Here is a 17,417-nt window from a genome sequence, read left to right as displayed (position 1 = left end):
TTTCCATTTCATAGGACTTGTAGCTAATGATCTGGAGTTCTGCAGATCCAGGTATGACCTTAAGAAAGTCTCTCTGGCGCAGATCTTCCTTTGGTGCAAGTCGCCTTACACTGCGCCGTGTTTGTGTTCTCATCTGGGAAATAATGATGGTATCACCTTTCCTCCTGCCTTTTGTCAAGGGACAGAACGACCTGTCCCTTCCTAAAGTGCTCCAGACAATGTCTGTGCTCAGACAGCCATAAACACAGCTACAGAATAACCTCCAGACCCATCTCCCCACTTCATTTACATACATGCTGCACACACGAGTTCATTCTCAATTTTTTTTTTATTTATTTAGAAATAATAAAATAAGACATAATATATAAAAATCTGTACAATCCACAATTTGTGCAGTACATTAGGAAGACTTTGATACAAAAAGGCTGCAAACAGGAAAATAGTAATGGACAACTGTCAGATGCCTAGATTGTTCACCTTACAATAGCTGCAGGCCAAAAGTCATTACAAAATCAGTTTCTCGTTGGCTGTGGGATGGCAACTATGCAGCACCCTTCTACCTTACAATGGTCGGGAGCAGCCATAATTTAAAGACATTACAGTACTTCTCAGTTTTACCTTGTAATCCATTATGAAAAAGAAGACCTAAGAGAACAAATAAAATATCTGGACCCTTTGTCTTTTCCAAGAAGAGCAAGTGCTAAAGGAACAACACAGAAGTTTATGGTGGCTGGGAGAGCGTATCATTAAACACAGCTAATAAGTAATGATCTCTACCCTTGCTACTTAACCAAGGACAGCTCGCACGGAAGAGACAGAGGGAAGATCCGTTCCCACCTGCCTCGGAAATGCTTTTTGTCACTGTATGCAGTATTATGGTTTAGACAATGTGTCTCATTCAAGTATTTTCAGGGAAGGGCAGAAATAACATATTTCCCCCCAGACCCTAACCGAAATACAGTATAAACCTTCTGTGCGAGCCAGCTGAGCCAACGTTAACCTTGACAAAGAGGTTGAACCAAGGCTGTCGGAGTCTGCGGGTAGAGCTCGGTCAGTTTAACGGGCCCCTAATTAAGCATCATCTCGGCCCAGGATGATCGGGAACTGAAGAAACGCTGTCAGTCACTGTGTAGTCCTTAAAAATAACATTTTAACAAAACGACTAACCCAATTTGCTGCTGTAGAAGTGTGCTACAAGGGTCTGTCCTATACCGGGCTTCCCAGGGCGTATTGAGAAATACAGAAATGCTGGACAAGGGGGAAGGGTACCATGGAGTGTACATTGCAGGTCTCTTTCTAGCAGCTTCCCAGAGCCAGAGGCTGAGTGCAATTCTGCAATGTAAGATTCAATCGGCAAAGACAAAGGGTTATTTTAAAAAAAAAAAAAAAAAAAGAAAAAAAGAAAAAGAATGCAGCAGAGAGTGTAATGGATTACCTCAATGCACACCCTTGACAAGACTAGCACTCGGAAAGCTGGTAACTTTTAAAAATGCCAGTAACTAGAACATGTTTTCAAATTAAAAGTCCATGCTTAAAAATAAATAAAGAGAAGTTCATAGCATTAGGAATCCTATAAGGCTTGCAAGTATTTGCTAAAAATCATGCTAACCGGTAGCATCTAGGTACTAGCTAGCCGAGACTGCCGAGCAGAAGTTATACTTTTTGTGGCCTTTTCTTTTTCTTCTTGTCCTCCTTTACAGACTTTTATTTACATTTGGCTTTAAATATGAAAATACTTGATAAACTTTATAAAATGTACATTTTAAAAATATTTCTGAAAAACCGACTTGAAAAACAAAACAAAACAAAACAAACCCCCAAACCTCTGCACCAGAAACGTTAAGGGGGAGGGGATTTTTTTTTCCTTTTTTGTCTTTAATTTCTTTTGCTTTAAAGAAACAAGCTGAATCTTGCGTTTCCCATCCCCTGTCTCTCATCCCTCCCTCAAATCTCTCAAGTATCATCTAGTGGGAGCACTGTGCACCTGGGGGATGCCGACCTGGAGAACGGGTCCCCTTTCTCCCAGTCAGCCTCCCTTTTCCATCCCTTCCCCATTGCATTTTCACGCACCCTCTGTTTCACTGAATACTCTTTGGTTTAGGTTGTGTTGGTTGGTTGTTTGTTTTTTTCCTTTTACAAATATATCACAATAGCAGCACTAGCAGCACTCAGTTGTCTTCACTACTGTTGACCCAGGAACTGCAATCAAATCGCCTTTATATGTTCAGCCTTTTCTTTACATCCCCCCCCACCCCAGTAACAGCCTTAGAACTTGCACTTAATCATCTGCCCTCTCTAGTAGCCAAATCTATGTTTACAATGTCGAATTTCCACAGTTTCGAACCTGCCCACTGTAGATACCATCTTATCAGAAACCATTTCATTGCAGGCATTTCTTTCAGGCAGGGCTGGAAGGGGCCAGAGGCCTTCACAGATATCCGTTTGCAGAAGACATTAGACCTAGAACAAGCTGTTTTTTAATGGCATACAGTGATCCAATACTGCAAGAGTTGACTAGGATTATCATCCCCACCACCACCCCTCTCCACCTGCTCCTCGGGGAGCAGGCGTGAAGCGCAGGTTCGCTGTCTCCTTGATCTTAGAGGCACAGAGAATTTAAAGCCTTCTGGATGAAGGAGCCAAAATACCGCTAGAGCCAGAGCTTCCCTGAAGGTCACAAAATCTGCTCAGAGCTCAGTGACATGTCTCATCCACTGACCACTCGGTTGGTGTTTGCTGGGGGAGAGGAGGCAGGAGCTGGCTCTCGCTTTGCTGCCTCACCCTCCCCAGATGAGGTGGAAAATACAATTTCTGACACCCTTGCCCTGCTGAAGAGAAGCATTTTTTTTACAAAATGCCCAAAATCCCTGTGCCATTCCCAAGCGCTGTGTCACAAAAGCTGGTTTTTCTCTTCCTCTCCACTACCCTCTCCCTTCCTCTTCAAAATCTCTTCCCGGGGATTTACCTATCGCTCGGCTCATCCGTGCCGGAACGCCGGCTCCGGCAGCGCGAGCCTCTACCATCGAGCGGCAGCTTCGCACGTCCCTGGCGTGGTTGGAGGGGTGACACAACGGCAGCCGAGGGGGGCTCGGGTCGGACGCCTGCAGCACACGGAGGACGGCTCAGTTTTCAGGAGGCTGGGTCAGCGCTGAGGTCTAGCGCTGGTTTGGGAATGTGCGCACTAACACTTGACCTTCTGCTGCAGCCCGGCCCAGCAAGCGACCGGGGAGGACAGATGTTGGCTCGTTTGCTTTCCCCCAGCTGCCTTTCTCTGTACAAGAAAGGAAGGGAATTTATTTCCCCATAGAAGAGCAGGGGGGAAAGGGGAGGAGTCCTAGCTCACTTTAGATCCGAGTCTTAAGCTTTCAGAATAAGGTGCAAAATAAAGGTCTTGGAAAAAAAAAAAAAAATTAAAAAAAAAAAGTGTCTGAGGTTTGAAATTTTTTTTGTTTAAAGCAGCCTGTTCATTTTTTTCTTCCTTTTTTTTTTTTCCTTTTTTTTTTTTTTTTTTTAAATAAACTCCGCTGTGCAAAACTGTGCATTTTCTTTGGTATCCATTTAGGTAGTTTTAACTTAGTACTTTTTTCTATGTATATATATATATATTTTATTTCATTTTTCCTTTAGACAGAGAATTAAATTCTCCCCCCAAAAATCATAATTTTGCTGGAGGCTACTGATTGGCCTGATATTACATAATGCCCCTTATGTAATTGGAAAGAGAGAAATTGATTCTAGCTATCAAACTACTGGCCTCAAAAGGAGTTTAGACTTTCTGGCAACATTAGCCTCTCTGAAGTGATCATGAGCTTTTCAACCCAAAAAGTTCAACACTGTCTTTTTTTTTTTTTTTTTTAAATTACACAAGAGAAAATAAAAACTACACTGCAACAAAAATAACCATTTCTGTTCATGTAGTTAGCAGCAGCTTTTTAAAAAATAATTATAATAATAATAATAAGGCAGATTCTTGCCTTTGTTATGCCATTAAAAACATTCTTGTTCCCTAGAGAGAAGCATTCTGGAAAAAGTTGAAAAAAAAATAATAATAACCCAACCAAAGCTTGCCTGCAAGTTCAAGTTTTGTAAAAAAATATATACATAATTTATTCTACAACATATGTGCCTTCTGTTCATACTTAGACATGTTTAGTGCTTTGTGTTTAGAGTTCATTTTCTGTCGTCCCTCCTCTGAGGACAGCCCTAAAACCAGCCTGGGTTTCTCAGGTCTGCTTGCCTTCACACCACTCTTCAACAGTACCGTTGTCTGAAAACTGTTCTGGGCCAACTTCTCGGGTCAACGTGCCTTTGACCGATAGATGTAATTTTTTTCTTTCCTTTCAACCAAAAGAGAGAGGAAGAGTTTGCCAGTCATATTTCCGACTCCCGCCGTAGCGGCCGTGGCTCTAGAGGCACCCCTGCTTGGTTGTGGTGGTCCATGTCTGGGTGGGTGTCTGTGCTCATGCTCTCAGGCACCCCAGTGTCAATCTCGTCCTCCTCTTTGCTGGTGAGGGCCACTTCGTTCTCGTAGCAAAAGGAGTTTGCGTTCGAGAGAATGTATTTCTTTTCTGCTAAGTCTCTGGCACTACAGATGGGTGTGTTGGGCACTTCGTATGTTTTGTGGAACCTCGAGTAGTCCACTTTGTAGTAGTTTTTCTCTTCAAAGAGTACGGGCTCGTAGCGGTGGCCCCAGAGGATTTCATTTGCCAGATATGAGCTACGGCACTGGGTAGTCATGGCGGTAGCTTCCACCATGCCCTCTAATATTACTACAATTTCAAAGTCAGCATTGTCCATGTCTTGTTTGCTCAAGTCATACAAAGGACTGTCTTCATCTATTTCATGTACTATTGTAATTGGGGAGACCAGGAATATGCGGTCTATCCCGCTGTCAAACCCTACGTTGATGTCTATTTGATCCAAGGGGATGTACTCCCCTTCTGACGTGATCCTGGATTTGAGGAGCTGTGCTCGCACGTGTGCCTCCACCAAGTGGCTTTTCCTCAGGTTTCCAACACGCCACATCAGGCACAGTTTTCCGTCTCTCATGGCCACCACAGCATTGTGGCTGAAGACCAGAGTTTCATTCCTCTTTTTCGGCTTAGCCATCTTTGCCATGACAGCACCAATGATGAAGGCATCAATGATGCAGCCTACTATAGACTGGAAAACCACCATGAAAACTGCGATGGGGCACTCGTCTGTGACACACCTGAAGCCATAGCCGATTGTGGTCTGGGTCTCAATGGAGAACAGAAAGGCTGCGGTGAAGCTGCTCACTTGAGACACACAAGGTTTGCTATTTTCTTGATTCTCCAGATCCCCATGCAACAGTGCAATCAACCAAAACACACAGCCAAAAAAAAGCCAGGAGAGGATGAAAGTCAGGCAGAAGATAACTAGCATCCACCTCCAGCGGATGTCCACACAAGTGGTGAAGATGTCTGCCAGGTATCGCTGTCCCTTCTCACCCACATTAATAAACTGGACGTTGCAGTGGCCATCTTTTTTGACAAAGCGGCTCCTGCATTGCTGTCTGGTATGTACCTTACTCTTTCCATTCCCAAAGCCGTTGGCAACGGCCATGGTTGCCAGCTTCATGCCGTCCTCTTCCGAAGACACAATGCTGTAGCGGTTGGTTCGCACGCTGCCCATCACTACTGCTGTGGACTGAGGTGCTTCTGCTTTAGAAAACAGTCTAAGTTTCTGCAAAACCCTTTGGAGAAACAGTTTTGAAAGTTCTAGAGGAACACACACACACAGAAAAACTGGGGAGAGGCCGGAGTCCCCAAGAGCCCTCGGATCAACCAAGGACAGTCTTCTGGCATGCAGAGTTAGCTTAACAAGTAACCGTCATAGAGAGGGCATGGTCTGCAAGAGAAAGAGAAATGTCGTGTTAGATCTTGGAGGAATAGGATAAGGAATCAAACCTGAAAGAATCAAGTAAAATTAATCCTGTGGACCTGAGGAAGCTTCCTTAATCTTAATGACAGCATTTTCTGGAATGCACAATGTGCGGGGTTGGGTATTGACAGAAGTGACATCATTACTACCAAGAAGGCATCGCTCTCCCCGAGTGGAAGCGCTGAAGACACAAGGCTCTAAGCAATATTCCCATTAAAATCTGGACATGCAAACAATCTATCTACTGTTTACAACTGCGCTTTCTGTTTATTTTGAAACTAACAATTGGTGTTAACATCCATCTGTTCAAATATAAATACTGAAGCGGTTTTTAGTGACTTTCGATGGATGTATGGATCCTGGACTGGTTTACCTACGACAAACAAGGGAGTGTGCAAAAGGGAAGATGACGTGTACTGAGAAAAGCAATAACCTTGGAAAATGCAAGTGTCAGTGATTTTCATGAAATTATACCCCATATAGCTTTTTTTTTTTTTAAATCAAGCTAAAAAAAACCCCAACAAACAACCCAACAAACAAACCCAAACTGTGTATTCTCTGCAAATGGCAGGAATAAGGGCTGCATTAGTTTCTCTCTAACTCCATAAAATCATTGGAATCTATGTGGGTTTTGCACTCACATTAGGCTTAAGTCATACGAAGCAAACTAAACTGTGGAAGGACCCTCATCTGCCCCTGCTAATGCAACTAGCAAAAGGCTACGATGGAGTAGGACCAGCCAAGTGTCTTCGTTAACACCTTTGGTAGCAAGTACCAGCATCTTCCCCTCGGGAGCCCGAGGCAGCCAGTCCCATCTCCACCGGGTAACAGTTCCGAGTGTCCCGTGGGTCTTAAATGTCAGCAATTAAGACTCAGCAGAGAGGCTACAAAACCTTCTTCCTGAGGGTAGAAGCCACCAAACTTGTTTCAGGGAGGTCTGGCTTAGACCCAGGTTTAGCTTTTAACAAGTGCGTCATCCATTAAGTCATGTACTGTATATCAGGAAATGTAATTGAAATATTGCAGAGGAGAAAAGATGCATTAATGCAACTGCTCCATCCACACATGCGCCCCATGGAGGAAATAAAACTAAAACCGAGCGATGAGGAATGTCTGCTCTTCATTTGTCATAGGAGAGGAGACTTCAGTACCGTTTACAGTAGCAGGGGAATAAATCACGATACTCTTTGTAAATCGGTATTATCAAAACCCAGTCTGAGTTTGTCCGAAACCCAGAAAAACTGCAGCCGCCAAGGAGCACAACCTCTGCCCACAAAGTGGCTGCAGTACTCTGCGGCTCTTCCTCCGATTCATATCTGATAACAGCTGTAGATAAAGAGTTTATTTCCTTCCCGAAAAGCAGCCCCTGAAGCCCTGCAGGGGTGTTCCAAAAACTTGCGGGATTTCAAACAGTTTTTCAGCCCTCCCACATCCTTCAACCACATTACAAGGGCTTTAGATCAGCAAACACTTGTTAGGAAAAGAGCAGGTGACAAACAGAAAACAACACCGTGCTCGCACTTGCACGCAGGATGGTTTTGCCTCTAGAATCTCTTCAGGGTTTACTTTTTACCTTCTCTATTTCCCCCCCCCCCCCCCCTCACTTCTGTTTGTTGTGCAAGAATGCGTCCCAACGCCTACTTGCCGAGATTAGTCATCTGTGACTTCAGCGGCGTACAAGCCATTTTGGCAGCTTTGGAGGGGTTTGGCAATGCCCGGTTTTGAGGACGGCTCTCAGCACTGTAGGCTTACGATAGAGCTGACCTCTTACTTACCTGACTGTCTTGCCTACACTGTGTAAAGATTCACTCCCCGCCCCCCCCCCCCCCCCCTTTTTTTGATCATGGGATTTCTCATTCCCATCAGAATATCATTCTCAAAAATACAAATGAATTCTTTTAATGTTCCCTTAAATTGGTTGGGGGGGGCCTGCAGAATACTTTTATTAGAAACCTGAACACAGAGGGAAAGTTAAATTACTGTTAATACATTCCACACACACACACAAAAAAAACCCAAACTTCTTGAAAAAACATCGCACCGGTCTGCAAATCAATCACTTCTATAAACCACATCCTATAATCACAGTCATGTTCAACTTCCACATTCAAAGTCTGTTTTGTTCCAAGCTGATGGAAACACACAATTTAGGAAAGATTTTAATTTTAAGTTTGGTTTTTTTTTCCTACATTGTCTCTTGGATTTTAGAGGAAAACTTGTGGTGGAGGGAAAGATAAGCTGTAAACTCCCAAGTGTCTGAATATGCAGCTCCCCCCCATGAAAGTCTTGACCCGAGGACATATGTTTGAATTCCACAAATCACTGAAATCCTCACGCCAGCTTCCTGAGGTTTGGGACCCGAATTAGGTATCGTACATTGTCATATTCCTCCTCCGCATGGCCAAGCACCTTCTACCTACTGCACCTCCCACAGCGTTTCTCCTTCCGAGCCGCACGCTGTCCCTGCTCTGCCCTTGGGAGCCAACCTGCTCCGGTCTGGCTCTAACGATCCTTAAACTTGGGGGCACCCTGTGGTCCCTTTACAGGCTGCTTGAAGTTTATACGCTAAAGCCCTGGCATGCTCCACCGCAGCAGAGTTGTCTTCTTTCTTTTAGAACACCACTTGACTCTCTCCCTCACAAGTGCTTGGTGTGGGGAGGATGCCAGGAGGGGAGCACGACCAGCGCCGTGCGCAGGAACCGGTCAGTGCAACACAGCTCGGCCGCTCTGGCTCCGGCCCTGTAAAATGCCGGGTAGATCCACTGGCTGCCTGATCCCCCACCCCATCAGCATTCACCCTGACTTTCACAGCTACTTGCGGCAGAGGTTCCCCCCAAAATCCCAGAAACAATCCAACTAGCATGAAAATCTAGATCGTACTTCTGATTTTGCTAATCCACCTGCTGCTCAAAGGCAAAATAAGTTTGCCGCCTCCCACCCCACCCCACGATCAGTAGTTGGTGGCACCGAAGATGCCAAGCTAGTGCGGGATCAGCCCTGCAATCCTCACCAGACAAAAGAAGCCAACCCAGCACCCACCAACCAACCCAAATCGTTGGATAATTGGGCCCAACGCACTGCAGCTGTACACACACACACACAGAGCTGTAAATTCACTCATCACTAGGTGTGTTATTATTATTATTATTCATTCAGGCTACCTTTCCTCCTGGAAGAGGATACAAGACTAGAGCAACACAGCTTGTAATTACCAGCACTGGCACCGACGCAGAATTACTGGGAAGGGATGAAATGGGATGGGAGAGCCCTGGGCTTGCTCTGCTGCAAGGGGATGCTTGGAGGAGCTGAGAAAAACAGGGCTGTGCTGCATCTGCAGCATTTCTGAACCAACACTTGTGGAAATGCCACAATGGAGGAGCCCAAACCCTCATTTTCCCCTTAGCAAGCATCCCCCTCCAGACCTCCCCCCAGGAGAGACGTTCCTATCCCCCGTCTAAACTCCGCACCGAGCAGCTCGAAGGGAATTTGCGCAGAAGGTTTAATACTGAGCAAAAACTCCGAAGCGCAGAAAGAGCGCTGGGGGGGTGGGTAGAGAGAGGAGCACTAATGAGCGTTTGGAGGAGTTATTCCCAGGCTGACACCACCCAGCCCTGCAGAGCGAGCCAGGCACATGTTGCTAAGAGAGCACCAGCACTACCTTAGCCAAGCGCCTTCCCCTCCTGCCCTCGGTAAACAGAACAAAGGAGCTACTCGCCCCAGCGAAGCCTGTTCCCACAGTCCCCGCTCCCTCGCTGCTGGGTACAGCCACCCCCGTAACCTTTCCCCAGACCCCCGCATTACTTAAAAGTCATTCCCCAGGGCTTCTCCGCTGGTTTGGGTAGGACTCAAGTTACATAAAGTGGCGAACTGCCTTCAGGAGAAGGATCTGTCCTTCACGATCAGGCAAAGGGGGGAAGGAATTAAAAAAAAAAAAAAAAAAAAAAAAAAGCAGATGATGTAGGGAAATGGGTGTGAAGAAATAGGAGAAAGGAAAGGACAAGTGGCGTTTGCATCTGCTGTCCTGCAAAGGAGACGGGTTCAGGATATTTCTAGCTGATGACAAAATAACTACAACTGAAATAGTCATCACCAGGGGGTGTACTTGATGCACCGGCTGTGAGGATGGAAAAGCAAACAAGTGTAAAGGTAAGGCTGGAGCACAGAAACAAGTGCCGGCTGCCTGCGGGGTGGAAAGGTGGCAGCGAGGTGGGAGAGGACAGGGACGAGGTGGGAGAGGACAGGACAGGGACGAGGGGCCTGGCTCAGCCCGGCCACCCGCACACACGCACCTGCGGGTCCCCCGGCCCCAGGGAGGTGACAAAGCCGTCACCGAACCCCCGCTAATAAATCTGCCATTTCTTATCAGTATTTTTTCCTTTAACTGTCATGAACTAAGTTGAAACAATACACCCTCTTCACAGGCTCCCCAGCTGCAATGTTGGTTTCTTTTTTTTTTTCACCTTTCTCCCCATTCTTTTTTTTTTTTTCCTGGCAGGATGATTCAAAATAAAGACAATCCCCCGTTTCTATAATGCAAATGAATGAAGTTACAGGTTCATTTCACACCCCTCTAAAACATTTTGGGCACTCCTCTCCCAAACACGCATCCAATCTCCAAGACTTGATACTTTTGATCTCTCTTGTACAGGAAACAACAGGCGAGAAGAATGGAAAGGGATGGAGCGGTGCTACTGCTGCGACACGGACTTGTCATGCAAACTTCCAGCCCTTCCCCAGGATAAAATATCTCCGGGCGGGGAAGCAGCTGGTGCATGGAAAGTTATGAACATAAACAGATGCTGCAAGCAGATGCTCGAGTGTTCCCGGCATACCTATCTAATTATTTTAGGCGCTGAGAATAGCCCGTGGATGGGGGCACGAGAAACGCAGGAGTTCCCCCTCCAAACGGCTGCGCCCAAGCCTGCAGCACATTCACCGACACGCAAAGCTTCTCCCTCGGGAATTTTCCCCGCAGGATGCGTGGCCCGGGGCAGCCCCCCCGGAGAAATGGGGAGGGGGGGGCCGGCACTTGGAGGGGACCCGGGCGAGCCCCCCGGAGGGGGGAAGCAGCGCTCCTTACCTGCCGGCGGCCGCGCGGGAGGCGCTTTGCGGAGCCAGGAGGGTGTAAGATCCAGCGGCTGGGGGGCGGCCGCACGCCAGTGCTGGGGTACCCGCCGCCCCGCTCCCACCGAGCCCCTCAATGAGCCGCGGCCCCGCTGCTGCGGGCGGCCATGGGATGTTTAATAGCGGCCACGCCGGCCACGCCCCCCGCGCGGCTCCGCACCAATGGCAAGCAGGGGGCGGGGCCTTGTGGGGGGGGGTGCCCCGTTCTGAGGGGGGGCGGCCCCGGGCGGGGGGGGGTCCCCGGGAGGACGGGGTGGGGGGGAAGGGTGAGTTCCACTGACACCACCACCCCCCTTTAACCCGCCCCCCCGGCAGCCTCTCGCCGCGGGCACCCAGCACCTGCCGCGGGGGGGGGTGTGTCTGTGTGTGTGTGTGTGTGTCTGTGTGTGTGTGTGTGTGTGTGTGTGTGTGTCCCCCAACGCTGAAATCGGGTTTGGGGAGACTTTAGTGGGAATTTGTGGGGGTCCCGCGTGGGAGCTGCGCGCCGGCTGGCTCCAGCTTTCTCTCCTCGGGCTGATGTCCGAGGCCCCGTGTCGTAAGGAAAAACACCCGAGAGCAAAGAGTTTTGTTCCTTTTGTTCTTTATTTCGGTGAGGAGAAACGCTGCGGTGCGGGGAAACTCATCACTAACGCCCGAGCCTCGCACGCACCAGCAGCAAGTCAAGAGATCGCAGCACAGAGCCTAAACTCAACATCCTTCCCTCTCGCTGGAATCGAACGTCTCTTCCAAAAGGAGAGCTTTGATCCCCGGGCTGAGCTCTTTTGGAGCGAGAGGAGTATTTGCCTGGCTGCAGAACGCAGGATCCATTTCTTTGTTTCATAGATCACCTGTGGCAGCTCGATCGGCGGAGCTGGCTGGCCCTTGGTGAAATCTGCAGAAATCAAAATGATTTAGAACAGCCAGTCCTCCCTACAGTGGACGTGGCCTGAGACAAAGCGAACAAGGATGAAATGTCTGGCCGGGAGCCTTGCAGGAATAAAAAAACCAGCCTTGTAAGCACACTCTGAAGTTTGCCAAACTGCAGCTCTGATGGACAGGGCCGGGGTGTTGGGTTCCGAGGCAGGTGTCCGGCTGCTGCGGCGCTCTCCTGCTGCCCTCACAAAGCCGAGTTCCCCCGTGCCAACAGCTGAAAGGCAGCGGGCAGCCCGGTGTGGTGTGCTGGAGGACCGAGAGAAAAGGTGACTTGCTGAAGGCGAGGGCTGCAGATCACACAAGGCTTTAGAACTTGGCGCGAACACTTTGAACTGCACCCAGGACTGCAACGGCCGCCTCTGCGACCCCCAGAAATCGGGTGCTGGGGATGCTCCTGGGGCAAGGCAGCGGTCAGCAGCAGGCAGGGCTGATGTCTGGAGCTGCTGGTCCGAGGGGTTGGCCACTCTGCTCCGGGGAGCTTCCTTACAAAGTCCAGAACAGGCTCTAAACACGATCCCCTCCGTTCCACAGCCATGCCGGTGCCCGCAGTCACTCCTAGTCACTTAAACTGTCCCCTTTCCTCCTCCTCATTTGTTTCATAAGTTTGCAACTGTCTCTAAATACCCAGTGCAAATGTTTTGCTCAAACGCCTTCCAATGGAGCCTAGGCTTTAGGAACACACTCATTGCTCTGAACAATTTCCACCGACTGCTGTTACTGTCGCTACAGTATTTGCCGAGTTCCCCAAACTCCGAATGAGGAAGCACCACATTGTTGCAGCAACAAATACAGTGGCCAAATGCAGCTGGTTTTAAAAGTCCCTGGTGCTATGTGTGTAGGCTACGCCAAATTTACATGATGGGGAGAGGGGGAAAAAAAGACAAGTGCTTGTCTATATTGAGCAATGTGGCATGTTGGTTAATCGTATTGTTTATGAGTTACCCTTGGGTGATTCTGTTCATTTTGAAGTGGAAGAAAACTCCGGTAACACAGGTAATTTTCTTACGAATGACGAATCTGGGGGAAAAAAATCTATAAGAGGGAATGACTGTGGTTATTTTATTCATTCAGTGAGACGAAGATCATTAAATCCACAGATTTTGAAAGCCATAGGTGAAAATACTACACAGTTCATGTAGCTATATCAGAGAAAAAAAATCCCTCATTCCTCTGAGGGTACGTGTGCTCCCTATGGACAGCTAAAATAGCAAAATTTGACCCACCTTGAAGACGTATGTGCTCATCTATATTTAAGTGAAATAAAGCGGAGCTGTGATCCACCACTGCTAAGAGATGCTCTGCTGAGAATAGATGCACTTTACTGGGCGGTGGGTTTGACAAACCTCTGCACAATATCCACAAGATACTACAGATTACAGTCTGACCTTGTAGACTCTTACTCAGCCTTTACTCATGCAAACTGACTGATAAAGAGCACAGACCAACTAGACCCAGAGATCCCAGATCTGCCGATATGAGTAAGGCTTATTCACAGCAGCACAGACTTGCGGGTCAAGCCATTTAACATTTCATACTGAGGAAGGGTAGAGCATAGGCATCACGACTATTTTACAGCTTGCTTAAAGTTGGAGCAGCTCTGCCCAGAAAGCTCTTCTTAGAATGAAATATCGATTCTAATCTATTATACAGATAATGAGAACCGTAACAAAGCCATCTCTCGTCTGCGTGGACTTCAGCAAGCAAAGTACTTCCAAACCCCCCAACAGGGAAGTTGAAATTACAAGAAAAGTTTCTAAAAAACCCTTTCCTGTTGCAACAAGCCAGGACAAAGAGGGTGAGAGACAGCTGAAAACTTAACCCTCGAGAGTGAGTGAGGGTTTGTTTTCCTTCTCTCAATGAATGGTTTTCTAATTTGACGTCGTCTAGCTACAGAAGTCTCTTACTGCCTCGCTATGGAGCCTCCTGACTGAAATATTAGAAGAGCTATGCGAAATGGTCACAGCCTGAGGAGTTTTCAAGACAGGACCCACTATCTGCAGAAGAAACAGTATCAAGGGATAAGACGGGCACTGGAGGGAGGGGGGAGCAGAACATTCCAGTGTAGGAGGTGTAAGGAAAGGAGCCAGCAACTAAGCAGGATGCTTTCCTTAGACAAACTTCAGCCAGGCCATATCAGTGGGGAAAAAAAAAAAAAAGGGCTTTTTCTCCCCACTTTTTCTGTTTTCCAGCACTATTCTCACCTTTGCCCGTCGCAGCCACCCTGGCCCTCAGTCTTGCAGAGATCTGCAGATGCCCCGTGGAAGCAAATCTGAGAGTTGTATTGCAGGCATCGTCCTTGCCAGCTGGGACCAGAGGCTTTAGCCCCAGTCTTACTGCATGGGAGATGTTATTAAATTGCTTTTTCTGTCTTGGCGGTGAAATGACCTAATTATCAGATTGCATTAGTCTTCATCTCTTAAAGTGGCCAAATCTGCTTTGGTTCTCAAGGATTTTATTGCCAGCTGAAAATAGCTTAATTGTATTGTACTTGCAAAGAAAACATGGTCTGGTAGAATCAAAGCAGTCGGTTTCCACAAGATGAGAAGAAATGCCATAAATAACACGTTGGGCTTTTTTTTTTTTTTTTTTTATTTTCTGGTCTCACCATTTCCATGCATGTAAACTGGCATAAGTTAGCCTTTCTTCTCTAACCATTAAGTCAACTGGAAAAAATTCATCAGGAAAAGGTGGTTTCCCCATTCACAGTAAACCCCTGGGGTTTAGACATTAACTGGATCTTTATAGGTCTAATGCTGGGCTCTCCAAGGAAAAATGAAGCCACACTGGTAATAGAAGGAATGGGTAAATCCAATGAAAATCCCACAGAGAGACGGTTACATGTTTGATAAGACTTGAGAGAGCAAATAAATATATTTTGTACTTTGCAAGCAAATAGGATACACAGATGTGCAGCCAGCGACACAGTTATACTGGATAATAATGTGTTTGTTCACAGAAGGGGTGAAATATGGCATAGGAAATTGAATTGATTCTATATGTGAGAACAGTGGGACTCACACTTTGTTTTTTTTTTCTTTCTTTCTTTCTTTCCCAGATACTTGGTGTCCAAAACCTTTGCATAAGATTTCAGGCTGTCTTATTTAGTCTTATTCTAAAGTCAAATCACCAGCCAGTGACTGTATTTTGGGAAAAAAAAAAAAAAAAAAAAAGTATATACTTTCAGTCTTTGCTCCTGCAGATGGTGAATGTGGGAAGCAAGGTGAAGAAATCTTGAAATAATGAATTACAAACAGTAATCCATAGTTAACAGTAACAGCATATAACTAGCAATCCGACAGCAACTCGAGGAGTTCTGCCAAAGAAAACTTATTTCCAGCGCTATATTCCATGTGGAAGATCCCTAATTTAAAGGATCTTTAATTTCTAGCTAAACTTTTAGACGCTGCAAAATATGATAAATACCTGTTGGTAAAAAGTGAGCTCTCTCAGCTCTCAACACATGCTTACCTCTGCAGGGTCAAAGGCCTTAAAATGATTGGGGAAATTAGTCTGTCATTCAGTGTGCACCTTGCACATTGTTTATTTTCTAGAAGCCTTGCTCTAGCAAGACAGCTCTATTACCATTTAGTGAGCTATTTTCACAATTTAGGGTTGTGGATAATCTTTCAGGAGCGCAATAAACTTAAGGGACATCTAGCGTTGTTTGTGGCATGGCAATATTCTATATTTTTCCTTGTCTAGCCATCACTCGGCTGTGGCAATTTGTCCTCAAACGTGGCAGTAGGGAATGTATGTTCAGATATAATGAGAAGGACATTAGCATAAGTGATAAAACTGACAAAGCGATTACATATTAATAAGGCTAATATTTTTCTGTTAATCTCAAAGTTATCCAATGATCTTCCATAGTTCCCATTCTTTGGATATCTCAAGGGAAAGGGAGTTAATGGTTAATAAAACTTGCCAGAGTGGTGAGAACATGCCCATGGAGCTGACATAGGGACCTTGACAATTCCTGGAAGGAAAAGGGTTAAGAGCCAGCAACTTGTACATACAAAACCGTGTGACTACACTTTCATTCTCTTCCTCACAGCTTCAGTTGCTAGTGTTGCTGGCCTACCAGATTTTCTAAAATCAGGATAGGCTCACGCTCAGCTGAACAGAACAGGGTAAGAACATTTCTGTATTTCTCTGGCTTGCAAACTTTTGGTTACGTAAATATTGTATGTAAGGAGGAGGGCTCTCAAGGGAGTAGCTACTCACAGGTACTCCAATGAGTACCCTACCGTGGGCTGTCACTAGTCAAGCCACCTACTTGCTCAAAAACCCACGTGGTGCTCAGCCAACTTTTGAATTTCCGTCTGCAGAGTCCACTCTGCTCAGAGGCAGTGGCTGCGTCCCTCCCCTGTGGGCAGGAGTGAAACCTCAACCTCCTTCCTTGGCGGTTAGCAGGGTTGGATGAGTTGAGCCTTATAAATGGTTGTTAAGCCAAGGTGTGAGGGTGGGGAGAGTTGCAAGGGGTAAAGATGTGTTTCTCCTGGTCTGCTTCTCTGACTTATCACCAACCTTCCTGGCACAACAATGTTCTGGTTAGAAAAAAAAAAAAAAAAAAAGCAGTACCTTACCTTCTGGTGTTCTGTGCAGAATGAGAAAGGGATAATGATTACAGAGTTGTGTTTCCTCTAATTTCACCGTGGCTGTAAGAGGAGGGATGAAGCAGAGATCTGCTCCAGCCTCTGTCACCGTGTGCGTGCCACTATAGGCAGAAATGTGGAAAATTTCCAGTGGGAAAGGAAGTGGCAAGAATTCAAGAGTCATTTGTGATAGAAAGAGCTAGAAATATTTTGTCTTTTCTAAGGAAAATTGATGCAAAGTATCTGCCCTTTCTGCAAGCGTCCTACTGACCCATTCGTATTCCAGAACTTGATTCACCGAAGTGATTCAAGCTGGGCAGCTTCACTTTCTCAGGTGACGTTTGGTAGTTCCTGAGAGAAAGGTGATGTGAAATATGTGGGTACAGGATGAAGCCTGCTTCCAACAGCAGAACACTATACCCAGAAGTGACTCAGAGAATCTCTTTAAAAACCTTACGTGGTTTTCCTGCAATGTGCGTATTGTGTTTCTGCTGATGATCATTTATTATCACTGTACTTTATTACCTATCGGTGTATCCACTCCAGTGAAAACTGCACTTATAAACTGAGAAGCATCAAATCTGAGCTAACACAGCATAAACTACTGCTCTCCTTACTTTCTCACACTTCATTTTTGTATATTAGCTTAGATGCAAATGTCCTCAGTGTTTTCTAGCAGTTTGTACCAGAACCTAAGAATTTGCCTGGAGTCCATGGCCACAGCATAAATGACAATATCAGGGTGTATTTTCTTCCCTGGAAAGCAAATAAACTTTGCTAAAAACAGAGAGTTAAGTCATTGACCATTGTGGAAGAAGTGAAACAGTAGAAAACAAGCTTATGTTTTCCTGAGGAGCCAGCACTGTGCCCATTTACATGAAA

At 46.3% G+C, this 17,417-nt stretch overlaps 1 protein-coding gene across 1 annotated transcript; it reads right to left on the bottom strand.

The window, feature by feature from the left end:
* Positions 1-323: 323 nt before the first annotated feature.
* Positions 324-11,129, bottom strand: KCNJ2 (potassium inwardly rectifying channel subfamily J member 2). The gene is made up of 2 exons (XM_074921758.1): positions 10,985-11,129; positions 324-5,871 (listed from the first exon to the last, which is right to left on the bottom strand). Exon 2 carries the CDS (start codon positions 5,653-5,655, stop codon positions 4,372-4,374), a length of 1,284 nt encoding a protein of 427 aa, XP_074777859.1. The 5' UTR covers positions 5,656-5,871; positions 10,985-11,129; the 3' UTR covers positions 324-4,371.
* Positions 11,130-17,417: the final 6,288 nt, after the last annotated feature.

The sequence above is a fragment of the Athene noctua genome, chromosome 18 (genome assembly GCF_965140245.1).
Source record: "Athene noctua chromosome 18, bAthNoc1.hap1.1, whole genome shotgun sequence".
NCBI classification, from domain to species: Eukaryota; Metazoa; Chordata; class Aves; order Strigiformes; family Strigidae; genus Athene; species Athene noctua.
The sequence above is the reverse complement of the archived record's forward strand: the minus strand, read 5'-3'. Positions and strand labels throughout refer to the sequence as shown.